We start from the raw sequence: 26,552 nt of genomic DNA on the forward strand, positions 1-26,552 counted from the left end.
GTTTACCAAGATTTACTTGCATGCCTGATGCAGAACAATGAAACTTTCAACGGGTTTTTGAACTCAGGATGAGGGCAAACAATAATTTCAGCGAAGAATACTTCTCAGGATTGAAAGTTTGTATGCTGAGTGTAAAGTAAGAGTTGACAATAATCAATTGCAAGATCAAGTATTTGACCTGTGATGATTGAGCAGGGTTTCAAGAGTAATCTAAAAAGCAAGATATGCCGAGAAAAACTCTCATCGAACTAGTCAATGTTTTAGAATTCAAACATCCTGGCTGTTCATTCCCATATTTAGATTTTACGAATAGAATTTAGGTGTTTTGCACTGTTATTTAACCCTTGGACGTACAAGCTAACTCGTACCCCCACCGTCATATAAGGGGGAAATGGAAGGAATCCCTTCTTGTTTTTGTTCTGTTAATGCACAGCGTACTAAACTTACATTGATGGATAGCGCTGAGATTGTTCTACAAAATGATACCATATTCAATGGCTGTGATGTCGTAATGTCAAATGACGTCATTTCACCAGCCATCGTGGATCCGCCATCTTGGATTTTACTTTTTTCTTAAAAAGTCAAGAAATAATAGAAATTGATACAAAATCAAGCCAGAATCCTTATGAAATGTACAAATTGGTGAATTTCTGGAATTTGATAAAGAAAACAGGAAAAAGTGCAGAATTATGTCAAAAAAGTTGATTTTTGGCCAAACCTACATGAAACTAATGGTCGCTATGGAAACATAAAAAATGATGGACACACAATTGACATATCAAAATATCCGCGAAGGATGAATGAACAGCTAATGAAAGTTCCAGCCCCTTAGAGTAAACCGTCTTTTCAAAATTTTGAAAATACCTTCTTAGTGGGATGGCATCCACCCAACCCCCCGCCTTGTACATCCGAGGGTTAAGGGATATTGCAAAGAGTTTTGCATTCATTGAGCTTCCACTGCCCAAAATAATATTCAAAGACTTTGTTAATGACATTAACATAGAAATAACTTTGATAAACTGATTCTATAATATCTAATATTTTTAGATTTCGCCCTTGTCTCTTTGTTAAAACTAGCCTCTTGTCATGTTGTTTGAACAGCTTTTGTTACCAAAAAATAACAGATGCCAAATATTTTATTCTTGATTTCATCAGACGAAGGGTAACTCTAAACTGTGATGAAATTAGTTTTGATTTAGAAAGTTGGACTTAAGCAATATTTGAGTCAGAATTTCAGCTAATTTGCCTTATGGCTAAATGTTGCGTGACATGGGTAGGAAATGACATTCTTTGATTGGCACCTGTCACTTCAAATGACTTGAAATTCCTGGTGTGAACTAAGATGGGTCTAATCTTTATTTGTGTGAAATACCAATAAAATGCAATGTATTCTGTAAGCAGGAGCAGAGTTTAAATTTGATGCTTATTTTAGTGACATTTTGCGGATTTGGGGCAAAAAACCAGGGGGGTGGTCTAACTCCTAAGGGAAATATCACAAAGCCGGCCCACTTTGTCTTTTAGAATTGTTGGGTGGTACCTTTAATCTGACAAAGTTTCATCCAAAAAGGAGAGATGGCATGTATCACTCCTGCCTGGTCCTCTGCTAAACTCGGTCTTAAGTAAACTGTTCATGGTCGATCTAACTTTTGAACCCAAAGAACGAACCCAGGAGAATCTGTAAGCGTAATGTTGATGGCAATCACTAACTACTTTTAACTCTAAAGTCATGTAGTTAAAAACTAGTCAAAACCAGTTGTAGTCAATTACGGTGTTGTGACTAGAAACCAAAACATATGCGCGGGATTGGGAAGCCTTTTTAAAACCTCTTGATTAGGTGTCACATCAGGGTTTCCAAGGTAGAAGTTCAGTCACTTAGTAGGCCTGATTTGCTGGGTTTTTTTTACCCGCATCCCGCCCATAAATATCAAATTTGTCGCGCATTTCCTGGTTGAAATAAGCAGATTCTGCACAGGCCAAGATTTTTTTATCCCAACTCCGGTATCCCACATTACATATCCCTCCCGGATTTTCAGCTTTTCTCGCATCTCACCAAACGTATGTTTTGGCACTCCAGAACATCGAAATAGAACTTCCATTCATGACGAGTATTATGATAATCAGTGTTTCCTCGAAATATCTAGAACCCCTCAAGCGATTTTTGTAGTTTCGCTTTCTAAAGTAAGTTCCTCCGTGATAAGTACAGCTCTAGCTAACTTTGCATCGTCTGGTTCCTATCTTAACCTGTTAGAATAATATAAAGCTCGATTTTGATACTGAGCCAAGACATTTAGACAGTCATAAAGTGAGGAATAATTGTAAGCTGCATCCTTTGCTTCTACATAGCAACGTTTGTGGCGCTGTCAGTTCTGATATTTGTTGCCATCGAAAACGAGAGTTTGAAATCAATCAAATCGTACAAAGTACATTATAAAGTGAAAACTGACGAAAACTTAATCCACGGTCTTTTATATTTTACAACAAAACGATGGCAAAAGTAGCTTTCATTAGTTGTCTTATTTCTCTTCAGAGCAAGTCAGCCTGTCCATGACAGGAACTAGTGTGGAATGTAAATTTTATTAATCCGCAAATACAGACTTAAATGGTAAACTGGAGTAGTTTCTAAGCCCGAGAAACTTCAAAGAGCAAACAAAGATGCTAAGATTTATGTTGAAAGGTCCAGGATGGTGAACAATCTTTCGATTTGCGATCATACACAGTGCATTAATTACATAATTGAAACGTTCTATCAGTTAGTCAATAAGACAGAACTGAGTTAACTCCTATTGTTTTTATGCACGGTTAAACCAAAGAGTGAATAACAACAGACAGCAAAGAACTTTGTCTAGCCTGTTAACCAGTTCACGGATTATTAGCTATGCAGCTATGCTCAAAAACCCAATGTGCTCTAAAAGCTATTGGACTTTACCGTCAGTGTTTAGCAAGGAATGGGACTAGAAAAAATGTAACTTACCTTTAAATGTTTTTATTTGATTGTTTTGCGCAACGTTTAAAACTCATTGAAATTTTAATTTCTTTGACTTCCTATATATTGAACCTCCTATTGTCTTGCAGGGAAACCCCACACAGTGTTGTTTCAGTTTCTATCACTTTGGTTTCGTTTTCATTACAAGACTGAGAAACTGAACACGGTAAGTTTATGAACTGCAAGCTGTCCGTGACTGATACCGTTGGGTGCACATATAATAAGTATAGCTGATTTAAATCAACAAATTTTTAGAAAAGTATTTCCCTAAAAAAAATTAACGTTAAAGAGCAACGACGTTTCGACCGTTCGACGCTCATTTTCAAGTTAAAGAGTAAAATTTTACTCTTTAACTTGAAAATGACCGTCGAACGGTCGAAACGTCGTTGCTTTTTAACGTTAACTTTTTTTTGTGAAATAGCTGATTGAAGCAGGAAAATTAACGTAAGTAAAATTACATGACGTTTCGACGACTTCATGTCATTATTGTCGAATGAATAAATTAAAAATAACGGTATGGCATATTTATAGTACTTAGGATATGAGAAAATGAAATTAGCAAACGTTACGTGAAAACATTCATCTAAAAAGTTTCGCGCGAATGGAATCCGCTTGCGTGTTCAGTTTGGGTCTTTTGTTCTTAGTCAACAGCGTTTCAAAGATTAAACATTCGAGTTTACCACGGAATTTCTTGAGGAGTTTAAAGTTATTAATTAGCTGATTTGTAATACTTTAAGTTTACGCCGGGAAAGGTTTCCATAAATCGCGCGACTGATTTTCTTCTTGTTGTAAGAGTTATTAGCAAGTCACGCGACAAATCAAGTCACGCGAATAGTTGTTTGAAGTATCCTTTACGCAGTAATAATTTGCTTAACTTTTCCTTCTTTTCTACTTTTCAGAGGAAAAGGTCTTGCTACTGACGCGTATTCAGTTTGGTTTCATTCTGGTCGACTCACCAAAAACCAGTGAGTATAAATCAATATTCTGATAGCTTTCTTATTCATAGTAGACTGAAATCGTTAAGTAAACTGTTCACAGTCGATCTACTTTTTCAACGCAAATAAAGAATCTAGGAGAATTTGTAACCGTAATCAGTAACTACTTCAACTCGTGTAATTAAAGACTATTCAAAACCAGTTATAGTTAATGACACTGGTGTGACTGAAACGAGATTGGCAAGCTGTTTTGAAATCCCCTATTCTTTAACTCATTAGTGTTTCCAAAGACTCCCGAAAGGTAAATTAATTTCTCCAGTCACTAAGTAACTGTGAATTGCGGTTTTTCATGCCGCATCCCGTCCCTCATTTTCAAAGTTACCCCGCACTTCCTGATTGAAATGAGCGCAGCCATCACAGGCTAAGATATTTTTATCCCCAAATCCCGCATTGCACATCCCGCCTGGATTGTCAGCTTCGCCTTCCACCTAGCATATGTTTCACACCGCAGAAACTTTGACATACATTTTCCATGCTTGACGTATTACAATAATCAGTGTTTCTTTGAAATATCGAGAACCCCTCAAGCGATTTCCATTGTTTTACTTTCCAAAGCAGGTTCCGCCGTGAGAAGTACAGCTCTAACTAACTTGGTATCGTCTGGTTTTTATTTTAAAGAGTTGTAGTAATAATATACAGCTTTATTATGATACTGAGCCACGACATTTAGACAATCACAAAGTGATGATTAATTGCAAGGTCCATCGTTTGCTTTTACATAGCAAAGTTTTTGGCTCTGTCAGACTGTCGCACAAAGCACATTATAAAGTGAAAACTGAAGAAAAGTTAATTTACGGTCTTCCATATTTAAAACAAATCGCTGGCAAAAGTAGCTTTCATTAGTTGTCTTATTTCTCTTCAGAGCAAGTCAGCCTGTCTATGACAGGAACCGGCGTAAAATGTAAATTAATTTATCAGCAAACACAGAGTTTACTAGTATACTGGAGTGGTTTTAAGACCAAGAAGCTTCAATAGAGCAAACAATGATGCCAAGATTTATGTTGGGAGCTCCAGGACTGTGAACAATCTTTCCACTGTGTATTAATTAGATAACCGAACGTTTCTGTTGCTAAATCTATAAGACAGAGCTGAGTTAACAGCTATTGTGTTTTATGCACGGCTAAGCTCAAGAGCGAGCGAACACATACAACAAAGAACTTTGTCTCCCTTGATAACCATTTCGGTGATTATTAGCTATTTTCAAAGACTCAGTATGCTCTAAAAGCTATTGGACTTTACCGTCAGTGTTTCGCAAAGAATAGGAATAGAAAAAAAAAATGTAACTTACTTTCGAATATCGAGTTTGCACGACGTTTAAAACTTATTTCAATATTAATTTGTTTTGACTTCCTATTAGACCTCCCATTGTCTTGCAGGGAAACTCCCTCAGTGTTGTTTGAGTTTTTGTCACTTTTGGTTTCATTTTCATCAGAAGACTGAGAAACCGAACACGGTAAGTTTATAAACTGTAAGCTGCCTGTGACTGATAGCGTTGGGTGCACATATACCAAGTAGAGCTGATTTTTAATACTATAAATTTACACTGAGAGAGGTTTGTCTGAATTGCGCGACTGCTTTTCCTTTTGTTTTTAAACCAGCTATTAGTGAGTCACGCGAATAATTGTTTGGAAGCATCGTTTGAGCAGTGATAGTTTGCTTAACTTTTCCCTCTCTTCTACCTTTCAGAGGAAAAGGTCTTGTCATTGGCGCTTATCCATTTTGGTTTCATTCTGGTCGACTCATCAAATCCTGTGAGTATAAATCAATATTTTAATAGCTTTGTTATTAATAGTAGACTGAAATCATTAAGTAAATTGTTTACAATCGATCTACTTTTTGAACGCAAAGAAAGAACCTGGGAGAATTTGTCACCGTAACGTCGACTGAAATGGCTAACTACTTTTAACTCTCACGTCATGTAGTTAAAAGATTAAGCAAAACCAGTTCTCGTTAATAACGCTTGTGTGACCGAAACGCGATTGACAAGCTCTTTTAAAAACTCCTTTTCTTTAACTCATCAGTGTTTCCAAACAATCTTGAACATGAGGTAAATTGTTTTCTTCAGTTCCTGAGTAACCGTAATCTGCTGTTTTTTTATCTCACATCCCGTCCCTTAATATCAAATTTATCTCGCATTTCCTGGTTGAAAAGAACACAAGCTGCTCAGGCCCAGTTATCTTTATCCCAAAACCCGCATCCCGCATTCCACATCCCGCCGGATTTTCAGTTCATCATGCATCCCGCTAAGCTTATGTTTCGACACTCCAGAAACTCCGAATACATCTTTTATACAGTGTTTCCTGCAATATCTAGAAACCCTCAGGCGGTTTTCGCAGGTTCACTTTCCAAAGCAAGTTCCGTCGTGGTAAGTACAGCTCTGGCTAACTTTCAATCGTCTAGTTTCTATCTTAACCAGTTAAAATAATATATATGCATAGCTCAATTATGATAGCCACGACATTCAGGCAACCACTAAGTGAGGATTAATCGCAAACTCAATCGTTTCCTGTAAGAACGGGAACGTTTTTGGCTCTGCGAACTGATACTACTACCATGAGAAGTCTGCAGAAGGAAATCAATGAAATCCTGCAAAGTAAATTACGAAATGATCACTCATATATAGTAAATATGAAGAATTACAACAGACCTATGGCTAAAGCCCTGCTTCTTTACTAGTCTTATTTGTCTTCAGACAAGGCAGCCAGTTTCTATGATAGGAAGGCGAGGAATGTAAATTCTATTCGACGCATTTTCGGTGGACGGGAATAGTTTTGAAGCCCGAAAAGCTTTAAAAGAGCAAACAAAGATGCCAAGATTCATGCATATATATGTTGGAAGGTCCACGACTCTAAATATTCTTTCGTTTTACCATCATACGCTATGCATAAGTCACATAACCGAACCGTTTCAGTTGAGTTACATAGTCTTTGAAACAGAAATAATTATCTATTGTGTTTTATGCATAGTTAAGGCCAAAATGAGGAAAAAAAACATACAACGAAGAACTTTGTCGGGCTTCATAATCATTTCAATCAATAATTAACTATGGTCAACATTGCGATATGGTTTGAAAGGCATTGGCCTGTACTGTCAGTCTTAAACAACAAAACGGAGGTAGCAAAAAACGTTACATACTTTTGAAATAGTGATTAAACTCGATTGTTTAGTACAGCGATTGAAACTTTTTCAATTCTAATTTGCATTTGCTCTTGTTTTTCAGATTCTATCACTTTTGATTCAATTTCGTCCGAGGATCGAGAGACTGAACACGGTAAGGTTATTAACTCCAAACTGTTGGTGACTAATACCGTGTCATCCACATCTAAGATGTATATTTAAGCGATGTTTAATACTTTTAATTTACACTGGAAGAGATTTGCATCAATGAATATCGCGTAACTTTTCTTTTTTTTAGTTTTTGGGCACTATCTAGAAGTCACACGAATGATAAAGTCACATAAATGATTGACTGCAAGAACCGTTGGTAGCAAAATCAATCTTCTCAACTTTTCCCTGTTAATTATGTTGACAGGGAAATTTCCCGTTATCGGCCCATATTGGTTTTTGTTTTCATTCTGGCGACTCAGTAAAAGTGTTGAGTGCAAATCAGTGTTAACTTTGTTCCTCGGGCTTCTGTAGGAAAGCCCGAGTCATAGAATGCAAATGTTTTGGTCGCCGAAAGGGAGTCATGGTCCAAGGCGTTCCATGCCTAGACCATGGAAACTGGGTACGAGAAAGGCGACATTGCTCGCTCTTCGTGACAGAACGCGGTGTTTTACGAAGAAAGTTTTGGTGAGAATCGCGCCTTATACGTTCATCTCGCATACAACGATGTCGATTGTTTTCGGAAAGGGTCGGTCCACGATTGATATTGCTTGAAAGCCAGCTAGGTATGCAAAGGTCAGACTCGAAACGTTCTCGTGAGATAACAACTGAGCCGATCGCGGTATGAGTTCAAACTACGAAAACACTGACAAAAAATAGGCAGTCAATGACTGCATGTGGCTACTGTTGTTATTGTTTAGAACATTTCAGTAAAAATCATATTGCAATAAAACGAGCTAAATACGGAAACCTTTTTGGACTGGCAGCTCATTAAAAACATGCGATTTGTTCCTTGCGAAATATGTCGATCTCCAAATTTGTAATGATTAGACTTTTGGTAATTTGAATTAAATATCTTACCTCCAAGTTAGCTGCCTCTCTAGTAGGGTGCAGGAAAAAAAATAACGTGTGATTTTTGAGGCAAATTGTGCGGGAAAATTAGAACTTCTATTGTGTGGGGAATTGTGCGAGATTATTGACGAACCAATGTTTTTGCCAAGTCCTAAGGAAAATCTGCATTGACGATAGTTTAGCCAGATTTATTTCACTGGTGGTTCACATATATTTAGCAGTCTTAGAAATCGTTAATTCTTTTAGAAAACTGTGTCTGACTGCTTACGAAAATCATGTTGCGTGACATCAACTAGACGAGTATGAAGACAAATTAAATAGAAAAACAAAATGCTGCATCTGCCCTTATAAATGAGTTCCTTTTTGAAAATACTACTGCCTTGATTCAATAAAAATTGTAGGTTAAATATTTCTTCATAAACTACGTTAAAGGGCGCAAACGTTTGGAAGTTATCCGCAAAAAACACAACTTAACAGTTTATGCAAATTAAGTGCAATGCAATTTGCGCCTTGCCTTAGGACTGTTGTTTTCGCGAAGGAGTTTATCTATTCGCTCTCCAAAGAAGATAAGACTCTTGAAAAAGGTTAAGGATCCCAACACGGCAAAGATGTTCAGCTGCACAATTCACTCGGATCGCCACGACTAGTAAATGAACTTCGTAAAATTTCTGTTAGCATGTACAATGTAATCGCCATAAGTTGTAACTAAAAAGACCTGGAAAATTCTTTGCAAACAAGTTCTCCCTAAATGCGTAGAAAGCTGTGATTCATTCTTAAACGAAAATGGTTTAAACTCACAACTTGCGACTGGATTAGGAGGATACTCAACGAAGCAGCTTGAATAGCAAATATCTAAGCGAAACTGTCGTGCTAAAATACCCTGATTCTTTTGTTTCCATTGTGTCCAATACGCGTATTAAATTCGTAAAGTACGATTTGATACTGCGATACGAAGCCCGAGTAAACGCTCTAAGAGCGTCTAGTTATTCACATTTGGTTGAAATTACCTCACAAACTGTTAAGAATCGCTTTACGTTATCAACGGAAAGAAAGAACCCTGAAAAGTTTTTGCGCATTCGATGATCGAAAAAAAACAGGGAACATTGATCAGTCCAATGATCACAAGCTTTTTAACTCTTTTAATTTTTAGATTATTTTTTATTATTATTTTTCCCCTCCCCTTTTTTAGCTTTTTAAATATATATGTTTTTTTATTTAATGTAAAGCGCCATGGACAAATAGTGGTTGGCGCTATATAAATACTTTATTTTTATTATTATTATTATTATTATTATCACCATCATTTCAGCAGAGTAGAACAAAACTGGAAATAGTCACACATCAGACATATGCTTTTGACATATATTGGACTAATTAACCTTTAAATGCGAGACTGTGCTCGGTTTTGTTCAGTGTATAGCGGTTTTACTGATCTTATTTAATCTACTCGGACACTTTGAAATGGATTCATGAGTGTGCCAGAGGAAACTAAGTTGACTTTGTGGCTGCCTTTGCTACTAATGATGTTTAGATTTTGATATTGGCCTTAATTTGGTTTTTATTGTTGGTTTGCGTTTGTTCAGTACTGCTTCTTCTTTGTCCCTTCTTTTGAACTTGGTATAGCGTTTAAATCTAATTACCCTTTTAGTTCCCTAAATTTGGTGAGCATCTTGTTTCTATGATTAAAGCGCTCATTCCCATCAGTCTAGTCTCAATTTAATTTTGCATACGAAACAAGGCGTCATATGTGGTTAAGTTTCTTGTCTCGTCCTTGCTCAGGTAATGCGACTCCAAAACAGAACAGCTCTGACTGCTCTGAGAGATAGGCAGGTGAAGTTGTAATTGCGTCTTCAGTGCGCGCAAAAGCGCCAAAAGTGCAAATTTTTCTCAAGATGTTTGTCCATGATTTTAGCAAGAGAATATTTTTAGCAACAGAATATTATTACTCTAATTAACTAAAAAGCTTGATTTGTCTTATTGTTATTAGGGTACATAGAGGAGGACGCCATGAACAACATATACGACGTTTTACAAGCCATCTTTATTGCCTTGGCTGTTGCTACTTTCCTTCTCAACACTGGTCGTGCTCTAAAAGGCATTGAGGTCTACAAGGAATGTTTGATCTTCCTAAATGATAAAGTGCTAAAAACGAAAGGAGAAGTTTTCAATTTACTTCATACTGGTATTCATATGAAAATCTTCAGGGCGTACTGTCTTATCCCTGATCACACAAAAGCACTAATCTACGGCAGAAAACTTCTGGACATTTTCCGCGAGCGTGGTAAAAAAGAGGAAGAAGGGGAACTTACTGTAATACTGGCCGACATATATCGACAGCAGTAAAAATACCTAGAAGCAAGAGAACTTTACAAAAAAGCGATTAATATCACGAAAGAAATGGGAGACAGAAAGAATGAAGCATACATTGATGAAAAGGTTGGAATTATATCTTATTACCTTGGTGACTACGATATAGCTAAAGAATATCTTGAGAAAGCCCTTGCCATCACATTACAACTTGGTGACAAAAAGAGAAAGGCAACAGTTTACGCAAACTTAGGAACTGTGTGTACATCTCTTAGTGAATATGATAAGGCTAAAGAATATCTTGAGAAAGCACTTGCTATCAGACTGCAAATTGGTGACAAACAGGGAGAAGCAGCAGATTACGGAAACTTAGGAACTGTGTTCACATCTCTTGGTGAATATGATAAGGCTAAAGAATATCTTGAGAAAGCACTTGCCATCAATATACAAATTGGTGACAAAGAGGGAGAAGCCAGCTCGTACGGAAACTTAGGAACTGTGTTTACATCTCTTGGTGAATATGACAAGGCTAAAGAATATCTTGAGAAAGCACTTGCCATCAATATACAAATTGGTGACAAAAAGGGAGAAGCCACCTCGTACGGAAACTTAGGAACTGTGTTCACATCTCTTGGTGAATATGACAAGGCTAAAGAATATCTTGAGAAAGCACTTGCCATCAATATACAAATTGGTGACAAAAAGGGAGAAGCCAGCTCGTACGGAGACTTAGGAACTGTGTTTACATCTCTTGGTGAATATTACAAGGCTAAAGAATATCTTGAGAAAGCACTTGCCATCACTATACAAATTGGTGACAAAAAGGGAGAAGCCAGCTCGTACGGAAACTTAGGAACTGTCTTTACATCTCTTGGTGAATATGACAAGGCTAAAGAATATCTTGGGAAAGCACTTGTCATCACTATACAAATTGGTGACAAAAAGGGAGAAGCCAGCTCGTACGGAAACTTAGGAACTGTCTTTACATCTCTTGGTGAATATGACAAGGCAAAAGAATATCTTGGGAAAGCACTTGTCATCAGCATACAAATTGGTGACAAAGAGGGAGAAGCAGCAGATTACGGAAACTTAGGAACTGTGTTCAGATCTCTTGGTAAATATGATAAAGCTAAAGAATATCTTGAGAAAGCACTTGTTATCAGACTGCAAATTGGTGACAAACAGGGAGAAGCAGCAGATTACGGAAACTTAGGAACTGTGTTCACATCTCTTGGTAAATATGACAAGGCTAAAGAATATCTTGAGAAAGCACTTGCCATCAGAATGCAAATTGGTGACAAAAAGGGAGAAGCCAGCTCGTACGGAAACTTAGGAACTGTGTTTAAATCTCTTGGTGAATATGGCAAGGCTAAAGAATATTTTGAGAAAGCACTTGCCATGAGAATACAAATTGGTGACAAAGAGGGAGAAGCAGCAGATTACGGAAACTTAGGAACTGTGTTCAGATCTCTTGGTAAATATGATAAGGCTAAAGAATATCTTGAGAAAGCACTTGTTATCAGACTGCAAATTGGTGACAAACAGGGAGAAGCAGCAGATTACGGAAACTTAGGAACTGTGTTCAGATCTCTTGGTAAATATGACAAGGCTAAAGAAAATCTTGAGAAAGCACTTGCCATCAATATACAAATTGGTGACAAAAAGGGAGAAGCCACCTCGTACGGAAACTTAGGAACTGTGTTTGCATCTCTTGGTGAATATGACAAGGCAAAAGAATATCTTGAGAAAGCACTTGCCATCAAAATACAAATTGGTGACAAACAGGGAGAAGCAGCAGATTACGGAAACTTAGGAACTGTGTTTACATCTCTTAGTGAATATGACAAGGCTAAAGAATGTCTTGAGAAAGCACTTGCCATCAGAATACAAATTGGTGACAAAAAGGGAGAAGCCAGCTCGTACGGAAACTTAGGAACTGTGTTTAAATCTCTTGGTGAATATGATAAGGCTAAAGAATGTCTTGAGAAAGCACTTGCCATCAGAATACAAATTGGTGACAAAAAGGGAGAAGCCAGCTCGTACGGAAACTTAGGAACTGTGTTTAAATCTCTTGGTGAATATGATAAGGCTAAAGAATGTCTTGAGAAAGCACTTGCCATCAGAATACAAATTGGTGACAAAAAGGGAGAAGCCAGCTCGTACGGAAACTTAGGAACTGTGTTTAAATCTCTTGGTGAATATGATAAGGCTAAAGAATATCTTGAAAAAGCCCTTCTCATCACAATACAAATTGGTGACAAAAAGGGAGAAGCCAGCTCGTACGGAGACTTAGGAACTGTGTTTACATCTCTTGGTGAATATGACAAGGCTAAAGAATATCTTGAGAAAGCACTTGCCATCACTATACAAATTGGTGACAAAAAGGGAGAAGCCACCTCGTACGGAGACTTAGGAACTGTGTTTACATCTCTTGGTGAATATGACAAGGCAAAAGAATATCTTGAGAAAGCACTTGCCATCAAAATACAAATTGGTGACAAAGAGGGAGAAGCCAGCACGTACGGAAATTTAGCAACTGTGTTTAAATCTCTTGGTGAATATGACAAGGCTAAAGAATATCTTGAGAAAGCACTTGCCATCAAAATACAAATTGGTGGCAAGAAGGGAGAAGCCACCGCGTACGGAAACTTAGGAACTGTGTTTACATCTCTTGGTGAATATGACAAGGCAAAAGAATATCTTGAAAAAGCCCTTGCCATGAAAATACAAATTGGTGACAAACAGGGAGAAGCAGCAGATTACGGAAACTTAGGAACTGTGTTTACATCTCTTAGTGAATATGACAAGGCTAAAGAATATCTTGAGAAAGCACTTGCCATCAGAATACAAATTGGTGACAAAAAGGGAGAAGCCAGCTCGTACGGAGACTTAGGAACTGTGTTTACATCTCTTGGTGAATATGACAAGGCTAAAGAATATCTTGAGAAAGCACTTGCCATCACTATACAAATTGGTGACAAAAAGGGAGAAGCCACCTCGTACGGAGACTTAGGAACTGTGTTTACATCTCTTGGTGAATATGACAAGGCAAAAGAATATCTTGAGAAAGCACTTGCCATCAAAATACAAATTGGTGACAAAGAGGGAGAAGCCAGCTCGTACGGAAACTTAGGAACTGTGTTTAAATCTCTTGGTGAATATGATAAGGCTAAAGAATATCTTGAAAAAGCCCTTCTCATCACAATACAAATTGGTGACAAAGAGGGAGAAGCCAGCTCGTACGGAAACTTAGGAACTGTGTTCACATCTCTTGGTGAATATGACAAGGCAAAAGAACATTTTGAAAAAGCACTTGCCATCAATATACAAATTGGTGACAAAGAGGGAGAAGCAGCAGATTACGGAAACTTAGGAACTGTGTTTAAATCTCTTGGTGCATATGACAAGGCTAAAGAATATCTTGAGAAAGCACTTGTCATCAGATTACAAATTGGTGACAAAAAGGGAGAAGCCACCTCGTACGGAAACTTAGGAACTATGTTTACATCTCTTGGTGAATATGACAAGGCAAAAGAATATCTTGAAAAAGCACTTGCCATGAGAATACAAATTGGTGACAAAGAGGGAGAAGCAGCAGATTACTTAAACTTAGGAAGAGTGTTTACCTTTCTTCGTAAATATATCATGGCTGAAGATTATATTCAGAAGGCACTGTCAATTACTCGAGCCATTAAGGACTTAGACAAAGAGTTTCAAAGTCTTTGCCTTCTTACAGTGGTCAAGTTATCCCAATACAAGATCCGGGAAGCGTTTGACTGTCTGCTTCTGAGTATGGATAAAAGCGAATCTTTACGACGTCTTTTAAGGGACAACGACGATTTTAAGGTATCGTCTTCAGATGTACGCGATTTTCCCTACCGGAATCTTAGTGCATTCCTTTGTTTTTGGGGAAATCCGAACCATGCCCTTTATATTTTAGAGCTGGCACGGGCTAGAGCATTAGCAGACTTGATGGTAACTCGGTATTCTGTTCAAAGCCACATCTCAGCTGATCCGCAATCGTGGATTGGTATTGAAAGTATTATGGAAAAAGAAAGCAACTCTTCTTGTCTGTACATTTCTTATCATGATCATGATCTGTTTTTCTGGGTTCTCAAGACAAGTGGAATCATTCATTTCCGAAGAATAACAGTAGATGAGAAGTTAGTTGGTGCCGGACTAGTTGGGAAGTTGGCTGATTTCTTCGCTACAAGCTTTCGAAGCTTTGGTATTGTACCGGAGGAAGATTGCGAAGATCGATCCTTAAATGACGTTCAGAGCCTCACAGCATTGAGACTTATAGAGGAAGAAGATGAAGAAAGTGGAAACTCCGAATCGAGCTTTTCTTTGTACTACAGAATGTTAATCAGTCCGGTTGCTGATCTACTTGAGGAGCCGGAGCTCATTGTTGTTCCTGATCGCTGCTTAAACCAAGTTCCATTTCCAGCGTTAAAGGATGAAGGCGGGAAGTATTTATCAGAGAAATTTAGAATCCGCATCGTTCCTTCTTTGACGACTCTAAAGCTCATTCAGGACAGTCCTACAGACTATCACAGTCAGACTGGTGCTCTGATAGTGGGAGATCCAGCAGTCGGTACGGTCCTTTACAAAGGAGAGAAAATGACCTTGTGTAGGTTACCCTGTGCATTAAAGGAAGCAGTAATGATTGGACGAATGCTAGGTGTTCAACCTTTGTTAGGACAGCACGCAACAAAGCAGGTGGTACTTGACAGGTTACATTCAGTGAGTCTGATACATTTTGCAGCCCATGGTAATGCTGACCGAGGAGAAATTGCCCTTTCCCCAGTACGCCCTCCTAACAGGATTTCAGCTGAAGAAGATTACCTATTGACGATGTCTGACATTGCAAAAGTTCAACTGCGAGCTAAACTGGTGGTACTTAGCTGCTGTCATAGTGCACGTGGGCAGATTAGAGCCGAAGGAGTCATAGGGATCGCTCGAGCGTTCTTGGGATCCGGTGCACGGTCCGTTTTGGTGGCTCTATGGGCCATAAGTGACGAGGCAACAGAGCAGCTGATGCTTCATTTCTACAAGCATCTTGTTCGTGGTAAGAGTGCCAGTGAATCTCTTCACCAGGCCATGAAGTGGATGAGAGGTAACGGCTTTGAAATGGTTTCCGCGTGGGCGCCGTTTATGCTGATTGGAGATAACGTGACATTTGACTTTGGAAAATAAGAATAAGTTTCCTTAAAGAGGTACTATGATGAAAATCGCATCTTTCCTATTTAATAAGTAGTTCCTTAGAAATCGATTTTGAAATAAAAACTAGCGGTAAAAATTCACAACGTCTCGATCTCTCCAAGGTCATTTTCAAGTGAGTAAAATTTCCAAGTTAGCATAAATATGTTAAAAAAACAAGTTATAATAGATAAAATGGCGAAAGCTAAAATGTGATAAAATATGTGAAAAAGAGAAGGAAACATGTATGAACAAGTGGACGCTGTAGCTATGGGAACACCACTGGGTTCCCTCATAACAAACGCCTTTACGTGCTAAATCAAGATACAGCTAGAAATATCTTCTACAAACGCTTTGTAGATGATACACTCAGCGCGATGTCGGAACCGTAAGCAGCCTCAGAATTTCTGGAGAGATTAAACAAAAGTCATCCCTCTATCGATTTTACAATGGAGCTCGAAGAAAATGGCAGGCTTCCCTTTCTCTGATGTTATCAGGAATGGCTGCCGCCTAGACACCACGGTCTACAGAAAACAGACGGCCAAAGGACTTTTGCAACACTACCACAGCCACGTTGACGCCAGATACAAACAGTAACTGCTGAACACCAAGCTTAACCGTGCGTTTCAACTCTCGTCTACGTGGAAGTTTTTTCACGAAGAATGTGAACGACGGAAACAGATCTTCTCCCGACTGCGCTATCCTGACGATCTTGCACAGTCAACCATTCGCAGATTCATTGAAACAAAAGTGTCCGAGGAGTCACATACCCGAGTGGCTGATAAAAGAGAAGCCCCAATCAGAATCGTGTTGCCCTACAAGGACCAGAAATCTCCAAACGTAGTACGCAAACAGCTGGCTGACCTCAGTCGGAAGATCAACGCAGATATTAGCCCAGGTTACACAAGTAGAAAGATCAAGGATGAAATTAAGGTCAAGGGAGACAAACCGCCTCTTGTGAGTCAACAATGCGTGGTGTATTCATTTCAGTGTGGCCTGTGTGATGCAGGCTATGTCGGCTACACGTGTCGACACCTACACCAACAAATTGAAGAACACAAAGGTTCTGTAATCGCAAACCATCTCAGAGAGCAGCACGATGTGGAGCCAGAAGACATCGCACAGAGCTTTCGAATCTTAAGAAAGTGTCAGAACAAATTTGATTGCCTTATTTTTGAAATGCTTTTTTTACCAAGGAACTGAAATCAACGCTAAACAAACAGTGCGATTCAATTCGCGCCAAATTGTTTCAAGCAAGTCTTGCTAAGATTATTTTATTTTTCCATCGTATATTTTTAACACTTTTTCACATATTTTATCACATTTTAGCGTTCGCCATTTTTATCTCTTATAACTTGTTTTTTAACATATTTATGCTAACTTACAAATTTTACTCACTTGAAAATGACCTCGGAGAGGTCAAAACGTCGTGACTTTTTAGCGCTAGTTTTCCTATTTAAGTCATTTTAAAACATAGACAAGTAGTCTGTAGGAAAAGAAAAACTCTGTTTACTATTTTCAATTATTTCTTATCGTTCCAGATATATTCAAGTTTTTAAAATATGCAGACTAACTAAGCGATGACGTCATAAACTCAACCGGATATTGTTTAAATATTATAAACAAAGATATGTCAGCCAATTTGAATCAGAAATGTTTAATTCTCGGCAGTACGATTCCAGTAGAGGTGCTCCATATTATGAAAATAAGATTTCGTTACCATGGCAACATACTGGGTTCCAGACCTCCCCGATATTAAAGACTTTTCTGGCCACCTTTAGCGTTCTATATTGATATTTGCCAAGGGTACCTTATCTGCATGATCCAGCAAGCATATAAATATGTTAGGTCAGTTTATGGCCTTGTTTAATGTTTTTCCAGCTGAAAATCATTAAAATATTGAAATTAGGTTCGAGGGGACTTGGAAAGAGTGAGTTGCCGTGGGAATCAAAAGTTTTATAGCCGTAGGTATGTTGCATGTAGGAATAATAGCCTACCAAGTTTCAATGGTTTCTGCTGCAAATTGACCGAGATAGCTCTATTCTTGGCTTGCACGTGACGTCATCATTTTCTCAAATCGAAAACTAAAGAGCCACCAAAGTTGTTATCCTCATCAGGCATAAGAGGGCGAACATTTATATCTGTTTACAACTTTTCAACTAGTAGCCTGCTTCGTCTGGAAACCAGTGCATTTTGAATTTCAGAGTTATGTTGGTGCGTGACATAAAGCTACCAACGCGTTTCTCGAAAAATATATACTTATCTCGTGATTTTTAGCCTATTCAGAAGTTAAAGTATTAGAAAAAGTGCTTATGTAAATGCTTGTCTTTGTCAGTACAGATAATCAGTCGCCTTAATAGCCAAAGTAAGTTCCACGTGTTTACCCTATTTTCCGGCCGCCATGTTGGTGTCCCACGGAGGTACATCAACATGGCGGCTGCATACTGGACTCTAAAAATTTGTGCAAAATATTTCGTCAAATATTTGAAGTTTAGGAAAACGCGCAGACTTAAATCTTGGACAAGTGTCTTTTTTATCAATCTCCTATAGCATCACAAATTCTTAACTTTATCCGCTAAATGGTTTTCGCATTACGTTTAAATTGCGTGACGGTGCAAGCCAAGAATTTATACACTTCATGTAGCATTTGGCTGAGTGTATGACATCATCATCCCTTTCATTTGCATATTTTACGCAATTTTCAAACTTAAATATCTCCTGAACCAATGCAAATATTTACAAACGGTCAACGAGTTTTTAATTTCTCGTAGAATTCTACTTGATCAGAGAGTGTGCAGTATCAGTGTTTAAGCGTAATCTAGACGATGCTCTACTTAACATATAATGTTGTTGAAAGTGATTTACTGGCATTTTTTCAATTATACCTTTGAGCTATAAAAACGCGCAAAAGCTCACAAAACTATTGGAGTCGCACTCTGAATGCCTGTGTGGGCAATCACACTACCAAATTTTCCCAGCACTGAGGCAGACACTTGGGTATGCTAAAAATCAACACAGAGCTACCACTAATAACATATCACGTTATTTTGCTAAAGCTGGTCCATTGTGTACTCCTCTCGAGCAAAACAAAAATCCGCCTTCTTAAAGAAAGAAGAAATTTTATACCTTGGTTATATTGGGAATACCTTTGACCTGTTTTATATGAAGGAGTAAATCGTTTTATTTGGCGAGCATATCTCAGTCAGGGATAAAGTGATTCTTTATGTTTCTACTTTTGCAGGCTTGCCTTGCACCAGCGTCATACCCAATGTCTGACATTGAAATCTAAGATAGCGCCCAGCTGTTCCCTGAATACAGACACAGTTTGAATCAATGGGAGGCTTTAATTTTTGCAAGGAGTAACTCCGTGACAAGGCTGGTTAATGAGAAACGAAAGTAGCAGTAAAGGATCAGTTGTGACGAAAGGTTTTTCCTGCAAGCACTGTAAATTTCGGACTAAGCGGACACTTCAACTGACAACTGGGGGAATCTAACTCTGGAGAGCACTGCTTACCTGCGGGAACGGAAATTCGTCACGATTTCCTGGTACACGAGGATCTACTTCAATAGTCTTCACTACGGACGTCGAGGAAGAGACATAACTTGGTCCGACAATAGTTTAATCGTAATCCATGTAATTGATCTAATCGAAAGAGCTTTACAAACGTACTTGCTTATATATCATCCTTAACACGTCAAGTGTTTACAATATGATAATGCAACCTCTAGCGTACAATACGAGCGGAAAGTACTTAAGACTGAGTTTGCCAGAGGACCAGGCAGGGGTGATACATGCCATCTCTTTAATTTGGATGAAACTTTGCCAGATTAAAGGGACCACCAAACAAGTCTAAAAGACAAAGTAGGCCGGCTCTGCGATTTTTCCCTTGGGAGCTAGACCCCCCCCCCCCCCCCTCTTTCCACTGGTTTTTTGCCTCAAATCCCAAAAATTGCATTAAAATAAGCATCAAATTTAGACTCCACTCCTGGTTACAGAATACAATGAATTTTATTGCCATTTCACACAAATAAGGATTGGACCTATTTTAGTTCACAACACGAGTTTCAAGGGATTTGAAGAGACAGGTGCCAATCAAGAGTTGTCATTGCATACCTATGTAACGCAAGATTTAGCAGTGAGGCAAATTAGCTAGAATTCTGACTCAAATATCACGTAAGTCCAACTTTCTTTTTGAAAACTAATTTTACCAAGGTTAAGAGCCACTCTTGGCCTGATGAAATTACTAATAAAATTTTTGGCATCTGTTAGTTTTTGGTCACAAAGGTTGTTCAATCAACGCGACAAAAGACCAGTTTTAACAAAGAGAGAAGGGAGAAATCTAAGGAAATTAGATATTATAGAATCAATTAATTAACGTTGTTCCTACATTAATGACATCAACAGTGTCTTTGAATATTATTTTTGGCTATTGAAGGTAACTGAACGCAAAAGTCCTCGCAATAATCTTTAAAATAACAGTGTATCACGAGCATAACACCTGAATTCTATTCGTATGATCGAAATATGGGAATGAACTGCCGTGATATTTAGATTCTAAAGCATTGAGGTGTTAGATGCGAGTTTAACAGAGCATATCTTGTTGTTTAGATTGCTCTTAAAACCCTGTTCAATCAACGCAGGCCAAGAGCTTGACCTTGCAGTTTGTCAATGTCAACACTTACGTCACACTCTCGGCAGACGAACTCTATTCCATTCTGAGTTCAAAAAAACCTTGAATTATCAGGCATGCAAATTAATCTTGTGTAACGCCGTAGATAGAGTCCACCACGATTACATGAGCCCAGAAAGTTGGTCAGCGGTTTTATCAACTGGAGTAAGCAAAGACAATTTTTCATGTACCACAATACGTAAAGAGAGCACTCTGATTAACTCAACGTCTACCATTTGCCCTATTTTCCTACTCAGATACCTCCTCTGGTTGGAACATCTGTCGAAGTCGATGGAGCTCTCCAATGAACAAAATCATCATTTGCGTGCGGATGATGCAAATTTCTCGTCTTGCACGTGCGTGCATACTTTGGCTACCGTGAAACTTCATTACTTTTGAGCAATTATGAAAATACGTTTTTCTTCTGAACGTTTCTATTCTGAATTAGCAACAACAAAGATTGTACCTTATAGCAAAACCATTTTAAATAATCATGTCTGCGAGTAATAAGATGCTTGAAGAACTTTGAAATCAGCTGAGCCAAAAGAGGATTTAGCTGAGGTTCCCTTCGACCTGGCGCCCGCACAAGCGCACATGGCCGCATACACGTTAGCAACGCCTCCGCTCTGCTCAAACATTTTGAATTTTTCTGGGCACTCGACCTAGAAAATAGACTCGCTCTGGGCTATTCGTGACTGTTTAGCAAGCTCCCACGTACATGCATAACTGACGCTACATTGCTGCGAAATAAATAATTTGCTTTTTTTTACAAGACTGCCTAATCCTGATTCTCCTGGAAGGACAGTAAGAAGTAGTAGAGGCAATATTACATATGTAATTAACTTATTCGTTGTATCATAATTCCAGCTGCCTTCAAATTTCAAGCCTGGTTGAGATCTCTTCTGCCTCTGCAACAAAGTCCTCCTCTATGGCTAGTCGGCCACTTCTGTACATCACAGACAATCTGCTGAAGTACCTAGCTATTTGGTCAGCAACAAGCCACTCTTCTTTATTGAACATTTTCCTGCCATTACCATCACGCAGAGTTTTCATCTTGCTGCACACATCCACAGCACTTTGCTTTCTCCCTGTCTCCTCGCCTTCCAGGAATGTTCTTTTTGGATATGTCTTCACCTTCTCGGAAAAGCGAGTTGCTCTTCGTGATGTTTTTAGAGCCCATCCTTTAGCAACTTCACATGCGGGATCAGCACAGGCCGTTTGGGAGCTCGACCCTGTTTCTTTGTGTATGTAGCTTCCAGACACCTCCTTGCACGTCTCGGCTCATTTTCTCTTGATGCTGTCATATGTAGTTTCTCTCTCTAATCTCACAAGGCGTTTTCCAACGTCCATGTGTTTCAGCAGATTTACAAAAGACTGATATGTATTTGTGCATCCCTCCTCGGGGAAAGCGAAATAAACTCTCGTAGCCTCGACATTTGGCAGCTTTTCTTCAACAGATTGTGCGGTGTTAGGCTGAGGCTGTCGGTGCTCACCTCTCAAAGTCGTGGATCTAAAAGCACCAGCCTCCTCTCGCAGTACACTGAAGGGCTGCTGAAACGCTTACCTGGGCCCACATCATAAGCCCTCCACACTCGCAGACCTCCAGACTCAAAACTAAAATTATTCAAAGACTGAATCCCAGACATTGTGTGCTTCTTCATGGTCTGGATTGACTCTTGAACCTTAACAACTGCTGCCTGGCACCCTTTAACCCCGCCATAGGGATCGATCACCGCCTTCATATCACTAGCACTTTTAATGTCATGACCTTCATTTATGTAACGCCGCAAATGGCTCTTCAGTGTGGCAATTCGTCGGTCACAGACGTCCTTTCCAGCCTGCGGATCGCTGAAATCATATCTGAGTATCGTAATGCCTGGGCGCTCTCCAAGGGTAGGAAGAGAGAGGATTAGATAAGCACAATGGTAACATCCTGCATTATCGCTGCGCAAAAATGCCTCTTGAATGTTTGGGTTTGCTGCTTTCAGTGTCGTCAGTGTGCGTTCTATGATTGAAGCGACTGCGAACCAGTTTTGAACGCAATCCTCAAACAAATGGATGTAAGTTCGGGCCTGGAACACAAGGAAAATAACACAGTTAGCTCTAAAATAACTAGAAACAACAGTAATATGTGTACAGTACAGTTTGACATACATCCCAGACCCTTTTGTTAATCCGGCTCTGACAGTTAGGATGTTGCCCTGCCTAAGGGACTACTCTGTTAGATTGACGGGGGTGCTCATCTTTCATTTTCATGTGCCGTCGATCGGTACCGCTAAAGTGACAGGGTTAGAGTTATCACGGCACCTTTTTAGGTAAAAGTGGAAAAATTCGGCACCTATTTGTTACTCAACTATTTGAAATTTTGAGTTTATGTGGGCATTTTTATTGCTTTAGAAATGTCAGTGTCAGCTGATACGTTCTCAGAGAATTGGTACCCATTAGGGGTTGAAATGTGTTTGGGCCACGCCCATAAAACGGGATTAGGGCATCGTTTCTAACGCGTCTTTTTGCTACATGCATTTTCTAAATTATAGCAAAACTCAATTTTGAAGTAATTACCTCAATGTCATAACAATCGCTTCTTGTCACTGCAACTGTCACATGCCACGATTTGCCCTTTTTGCCAAACCAGTCACGCTGGGTTTCTCGAAAGCTGGATGGCCCAATCCATTATCAGGAGAACCTGTCGTGGTGACAGATTATCGATGATGTCTCTCTTCGCAGAACCTGGTGAGCCGCTCTAAGGATGTGAACTTTCCATTCGTCAAGTTTAGGGAGAGCTGAGTCTACATCGTGTATGATTTCTTCTTTCAGATCACTACCGCTTGACAACAAAACAACACAAAAAACGAATCTTACCAAAGTGTACAATGCTAATAAAAACAGGAACGAAAATGACAACCAACCGACAAGTCCTTACCTATAGATAACAGTAGGAGACGATCACGACATTTGTAGATCCACAACAGCATCCCTGTAATTATCACATCTGTCAGAGACTATGTTGTGCTCATGGTCGCAGTGCCCTTGGTAATCGGGGTCATCAGTGCTCAGCGCATACACATTGCAGTGATCAGCGCAGGGATCAGCTCTAGACACGTGAATTTTATAGTCTGTCTTAAGATAGGTTTTTGACGACTTTAGACGGACACTGATGTCTCTGGCTGTTAGCTCACACAAACCTGAAAAATGGGACAGACATACATGAGTGTGCTATAGTCTTGATTTACACTGCATTTATTTTTTCAAACATGTATTATGGGCTCTAAGAAGCATTTTTTTAACAGTGAGACATACATACCCAATGTACAAAGTTTATTAGTTGCCTCATCCAGAGTACTGAACGCTGTTACTCCATCGGTTTGTGTGCTGTCCAATCCAGCTAACGATTTCTTCTGGGAAGCAGCGCATATCTGGGCAAAGCAGTTGAGAAATAATTATCGATAAAAAGCCAGATAGTTTGTTCACACAATTCGTCCAGTTAGTAGGCTAATAAGATCTTAGCGAGCCCCAAAACCTGTCCACGTAACCATTTCTTAAAAATGAATTATTTATATCGAATCCTTTTCTTAGAGATAGAATCAAAGACGTAAACATGTTCCGGGAGTGAAACTAGATATATTAATATTCGTCCTCGTTACCTTGAGGATGCTCAACAAGGTTGATCTTCCCATGGGTTCGAATCCAGACTCAGAGCAGTATGACTGGTACAAATGAGTAAGACAGGATCCCACAACTGTCCTCACCCCATTTGGAATTTCTATTGTCTCACCATCTGACAATCTTAGGGTCTTCGTCCCGTAGGCTGCGTCCTGGAGAAAGGAGGGGCTTGAAATAAAATCAAGAAAGTGATCCACTTTAACTGGATCACGCCTGCATCGCTGCAAAACAGGGGTTCAATAATGTGGCCTGGGCTAGTACGGAAAGCATGTTTTCTGGCCTCATCTATCCTCCACAAGGTCAGACCTGGAATAAAGCTCAGTAACTCTGTCTTAGAGTAATCGGCCACAAAGACAGAAAGAATTTGCTGTCTGGTATACCAATTTGTAGCTTTATTGTATGGGCTGACAAGCCTGGAACGTAATGTTTTCTCAGGGAGGTTCACGTCCGAGTCGGTGGACTGGCTGTACGCCTCTAGCACTTGCTGCAGAAGCCATTTAGACTGCCCTGGGGCTATAGCATCTAGACTCGCCTCAACAACTTGCATTCCTTTTCGCTCGTATTAGCGTGTAGTGGATGATGAGACACCTTCCGCGTTTGTGTTGAGCTGAGATCGTACTGGGCTCACTCTACCATCAGCTTGTCTTAGAAAATTGTTGAGAGAATGAAGTTTCATTTGTATCTGTGGCGTTGCCTGCCATTCCATTGATGTTTCTATGGCCGTTGAGGATTCTTGTGAGCCAGAGGAAAATACATCTGAGCCATCATCACTTAGCAGGGCTTCACCTTTACGCAAGGGCAACCCCTTACAGGATTTGGTTTCTCGCTGAAATTAGAAAATAGCAATAGAGTGTTAGTCAGACTACTAAATAAAGACTGTCTCAAGTACTTCTCCAACAAAGGGGAAAATGATTCTCCATGGAAAATCTAATTAGCACTGATTCTTCTTTAATGTTAGGAACCTCAGCGGGAGCCTGATTGGTTTTCTGGGAAACATTTCTTTAGACTATGAATCTAAAAATAGCTACGGATCTTTCCTTATTTTATAACTGACCACCTTACGTTTAAAAAGTCAGGAACACTAAACTTCCGTTGCAGCATATCTGTTTGTGTTGCATTCGACTACCCTTGACAGGACAAGGCTCAATTCTAGAATTTACGAGATTGTGCGTATCTTCACGGCTAGTAGAGGTTATATGGTTTAGCTTTTTCCTAACGATTCCGGCGTTTAGTGTCCAGGCCCCAGCTTGCGTCCTCAAACTCACCAAATTGGGTAACCAGACTAATTAGGCTGCAGCTGTACACCAAGAACGGAATGTCAGTGTTCTAATTTCCAGTACCTTAGTGAGTGTGCTTACGAATATCTAATTAATAACTCGTAGGTAAATAATCAATAACTCAGTGCAATGTTCGATGACATTGTATCTGGCAAGCTTCCGGTAGTGTTTCCTTGGGGAAACAGATGAAGTACTTTAAACTCTGCAGTGAGTGTTGCGTTGGTTATGTTACCTGCTCCGACTGGAACGAGTGTGTTCCACTTTGACATGATTTCTTTCCTCATCTCCAACGTCGCTCCCCTCTCTGGCTTGCCCTTGCGATTACCATGAAGAGGATACGCACATTTTTATTAATTAGGTAATTATTATTAGCTGCAAATTTTTATGTAAACTAGATTACATCTTACATTGTAAATTTGTTTTTAATTCTTATTTTGTAATTATTCTTTATTGTTTATTCACACACGACCCCACAAGCTGCAAGCTGAATTACTTATCGTGTTTAAATAAAGGTTACTTACTTACTTACTTACTTTTCTCATCGGTCGCCAAAATATGCCATGTTCAACTCGGTGTCTCGGACATATTGTCATGTTAGTACCATCTTCATTAAACTGACCCGTGCGAGCGAGAATCAAATCCTTCTCTGTGAGAATATTAGTCTGTGAAACTTTGACTGTCCTCAGATGGGACCGGATGTCTTTTTTACAAGAGGTCAAGGGAAAATATTCTGTGACCCCCAGATAGCGTGGAGATATATTGCACATTTTTTTTCGAAAAAGTTACAAACGAGCAAAAAAGCGAAGCCATGCTTAACTTTCCGATGTGTGAAAATCTATAAATAGAGATGTATAAATAGGGAAATCCCGCCCGTAAATGTTCTAAGCTATATCACGTGACTAGTTCAAGTGTCACGCATACGCAATTAATCCGAGTTATATAACATAACTTGCGATAAAGTGAATGCACATTCACTGAACTGCGCGCAACACAGTTTTCTGGACATTTCTACAACGCAATGTCCCTTTTCAGGTTAATATATTAACTAGCTAATCAACTACCGATTATCAATTTGGTAAATTTATTTACCGCTGACCAAGGTCTTCGGCTCTTGTTCCCACGCATTCCAAATTATATTGACGATGTTATCTGCCCAGGGGGGGGGGGGGTGACTCCCATATGGAGTGGACGAGGATGCTCGTCGGAAATTTTGAATTTAACCCCTAAAAGAGACCAATCTGGGCGTGGCCGAAGCTTATGCAGACCCCTAAAAGAGATCAGT

At 39.3% G+C, this 26,552-nt stretch overlaps 2 protein-coding genes and 2 pseudogenes across 10 annotated transcripts in view; 3 read left to right on the forward strand and 1 right to left on the reverse strand.

The window, feature by feature from the left end:
- LOC110046343 (uncharacterized) overlaps positions 1 to 3,946 on the forward strand; it is a 39,191-nt gene extending 35,245 nt beyond the window's left edge. For all 5 annotated transcript variants that reach the window (XM_089295872.1, XM_089295873.1, XM_089295871.1 and 2 more), the window contains 2 exons: positions 3,073 to 3,149; positions 3,883 to 3,946. The gene's annotated coding sequence lies outside the window, so the exon portion shown is untranslated. The remainder of the gene's footprint in view (positions 1 to 3,072; positions 3,150 to 3,882) is intronic.
- Positions 1 to 20,556, forward strand: part of LOC149107771 (uncharacterized) — a 33,295-nt gene extending 12,739 nt beyond the window's left edge. The window contains exons 1-6 of one of the 4 annotated variants that reach the window (XM_089295839.1): positions 3,964 to 5,431; positions 5,665 to 5,729; positions 6,292 to 6,343; positions 7,199 to 7,249; positions 10,142 to 15,677; positions 18,902 to 20,556. In XM_089295839.1, coding sequence (XP_089151965.1) covers positions 10,552 to 15,657 — 5,106 coding nt within the window. In that variant the 5' untranslated portion in view covers positions 3,964 to 5,431; positions 5,665 to 5,729; positions 6,292 to 6,343; positions 7,199 to 7,249; positions 10,142 to 10,551 and the 3' untranslated portion in view covers positions 15,658 to 15,677; positions 18,902 to 20,556. Of the gene's footprint in view, positions 1 to 3,963; positions 5,432 to 5,664; positions 5,730 to 6,291; positions 6,344 to 7,198; positions 7,250 to 10,141; positions 16,575 to 18,901 lie in introns of those variants that run through there. The other 3 variants (XM_089295841.1, XM_089295842.1, XM_089295840.1) reach the window with 3 other exon arrangements.
- Positions 15,856 to 18,861, forward strand: LOC149107772 (uncharacterized; annotated as a pseudogene).
- A 190-nt stretch (positions 20,557 to 20,746) lies between the features above and the next one.
- Positions 20,747 to 25,147, reverse strand: LOC149107773 (uncharacterized; annotated as a pseudogene). Its single transcript, XR_016209098.1, has 5 exons — positions 23,975 to 25,147; positions 23,635 to 23,746; positions 23,254 to 23,515; positions 22,893 to 23,157; positions 20,747 to 22,402 (listed from the first exon to the last, which is right to left on the reverse strand). The product of XR_016209098.1 is annotated as an uncharacterized LOC149107773 (transcript).
- Between the last annotated feature and the right edge of the window lie 1,405 nt (positions 25,148 to 26,552).

Source organism: Orbicella faveolata, unplaced genomic scaffold, assembly GCF_042242905.1.
Source record: "Orbicella faveolata isolate gen_17 unplaced genomic scaffold, um_ofav_v1 contig_26, whole genome shotgun sequence".
Classification (NCBI taxonomy): domain Eukaryota; kingdom Metazoa; phylum Cnidaria; class Anthozoa; order Scleractinia; family Merulinidae; genus Orbicella; species Orbicella faveolata.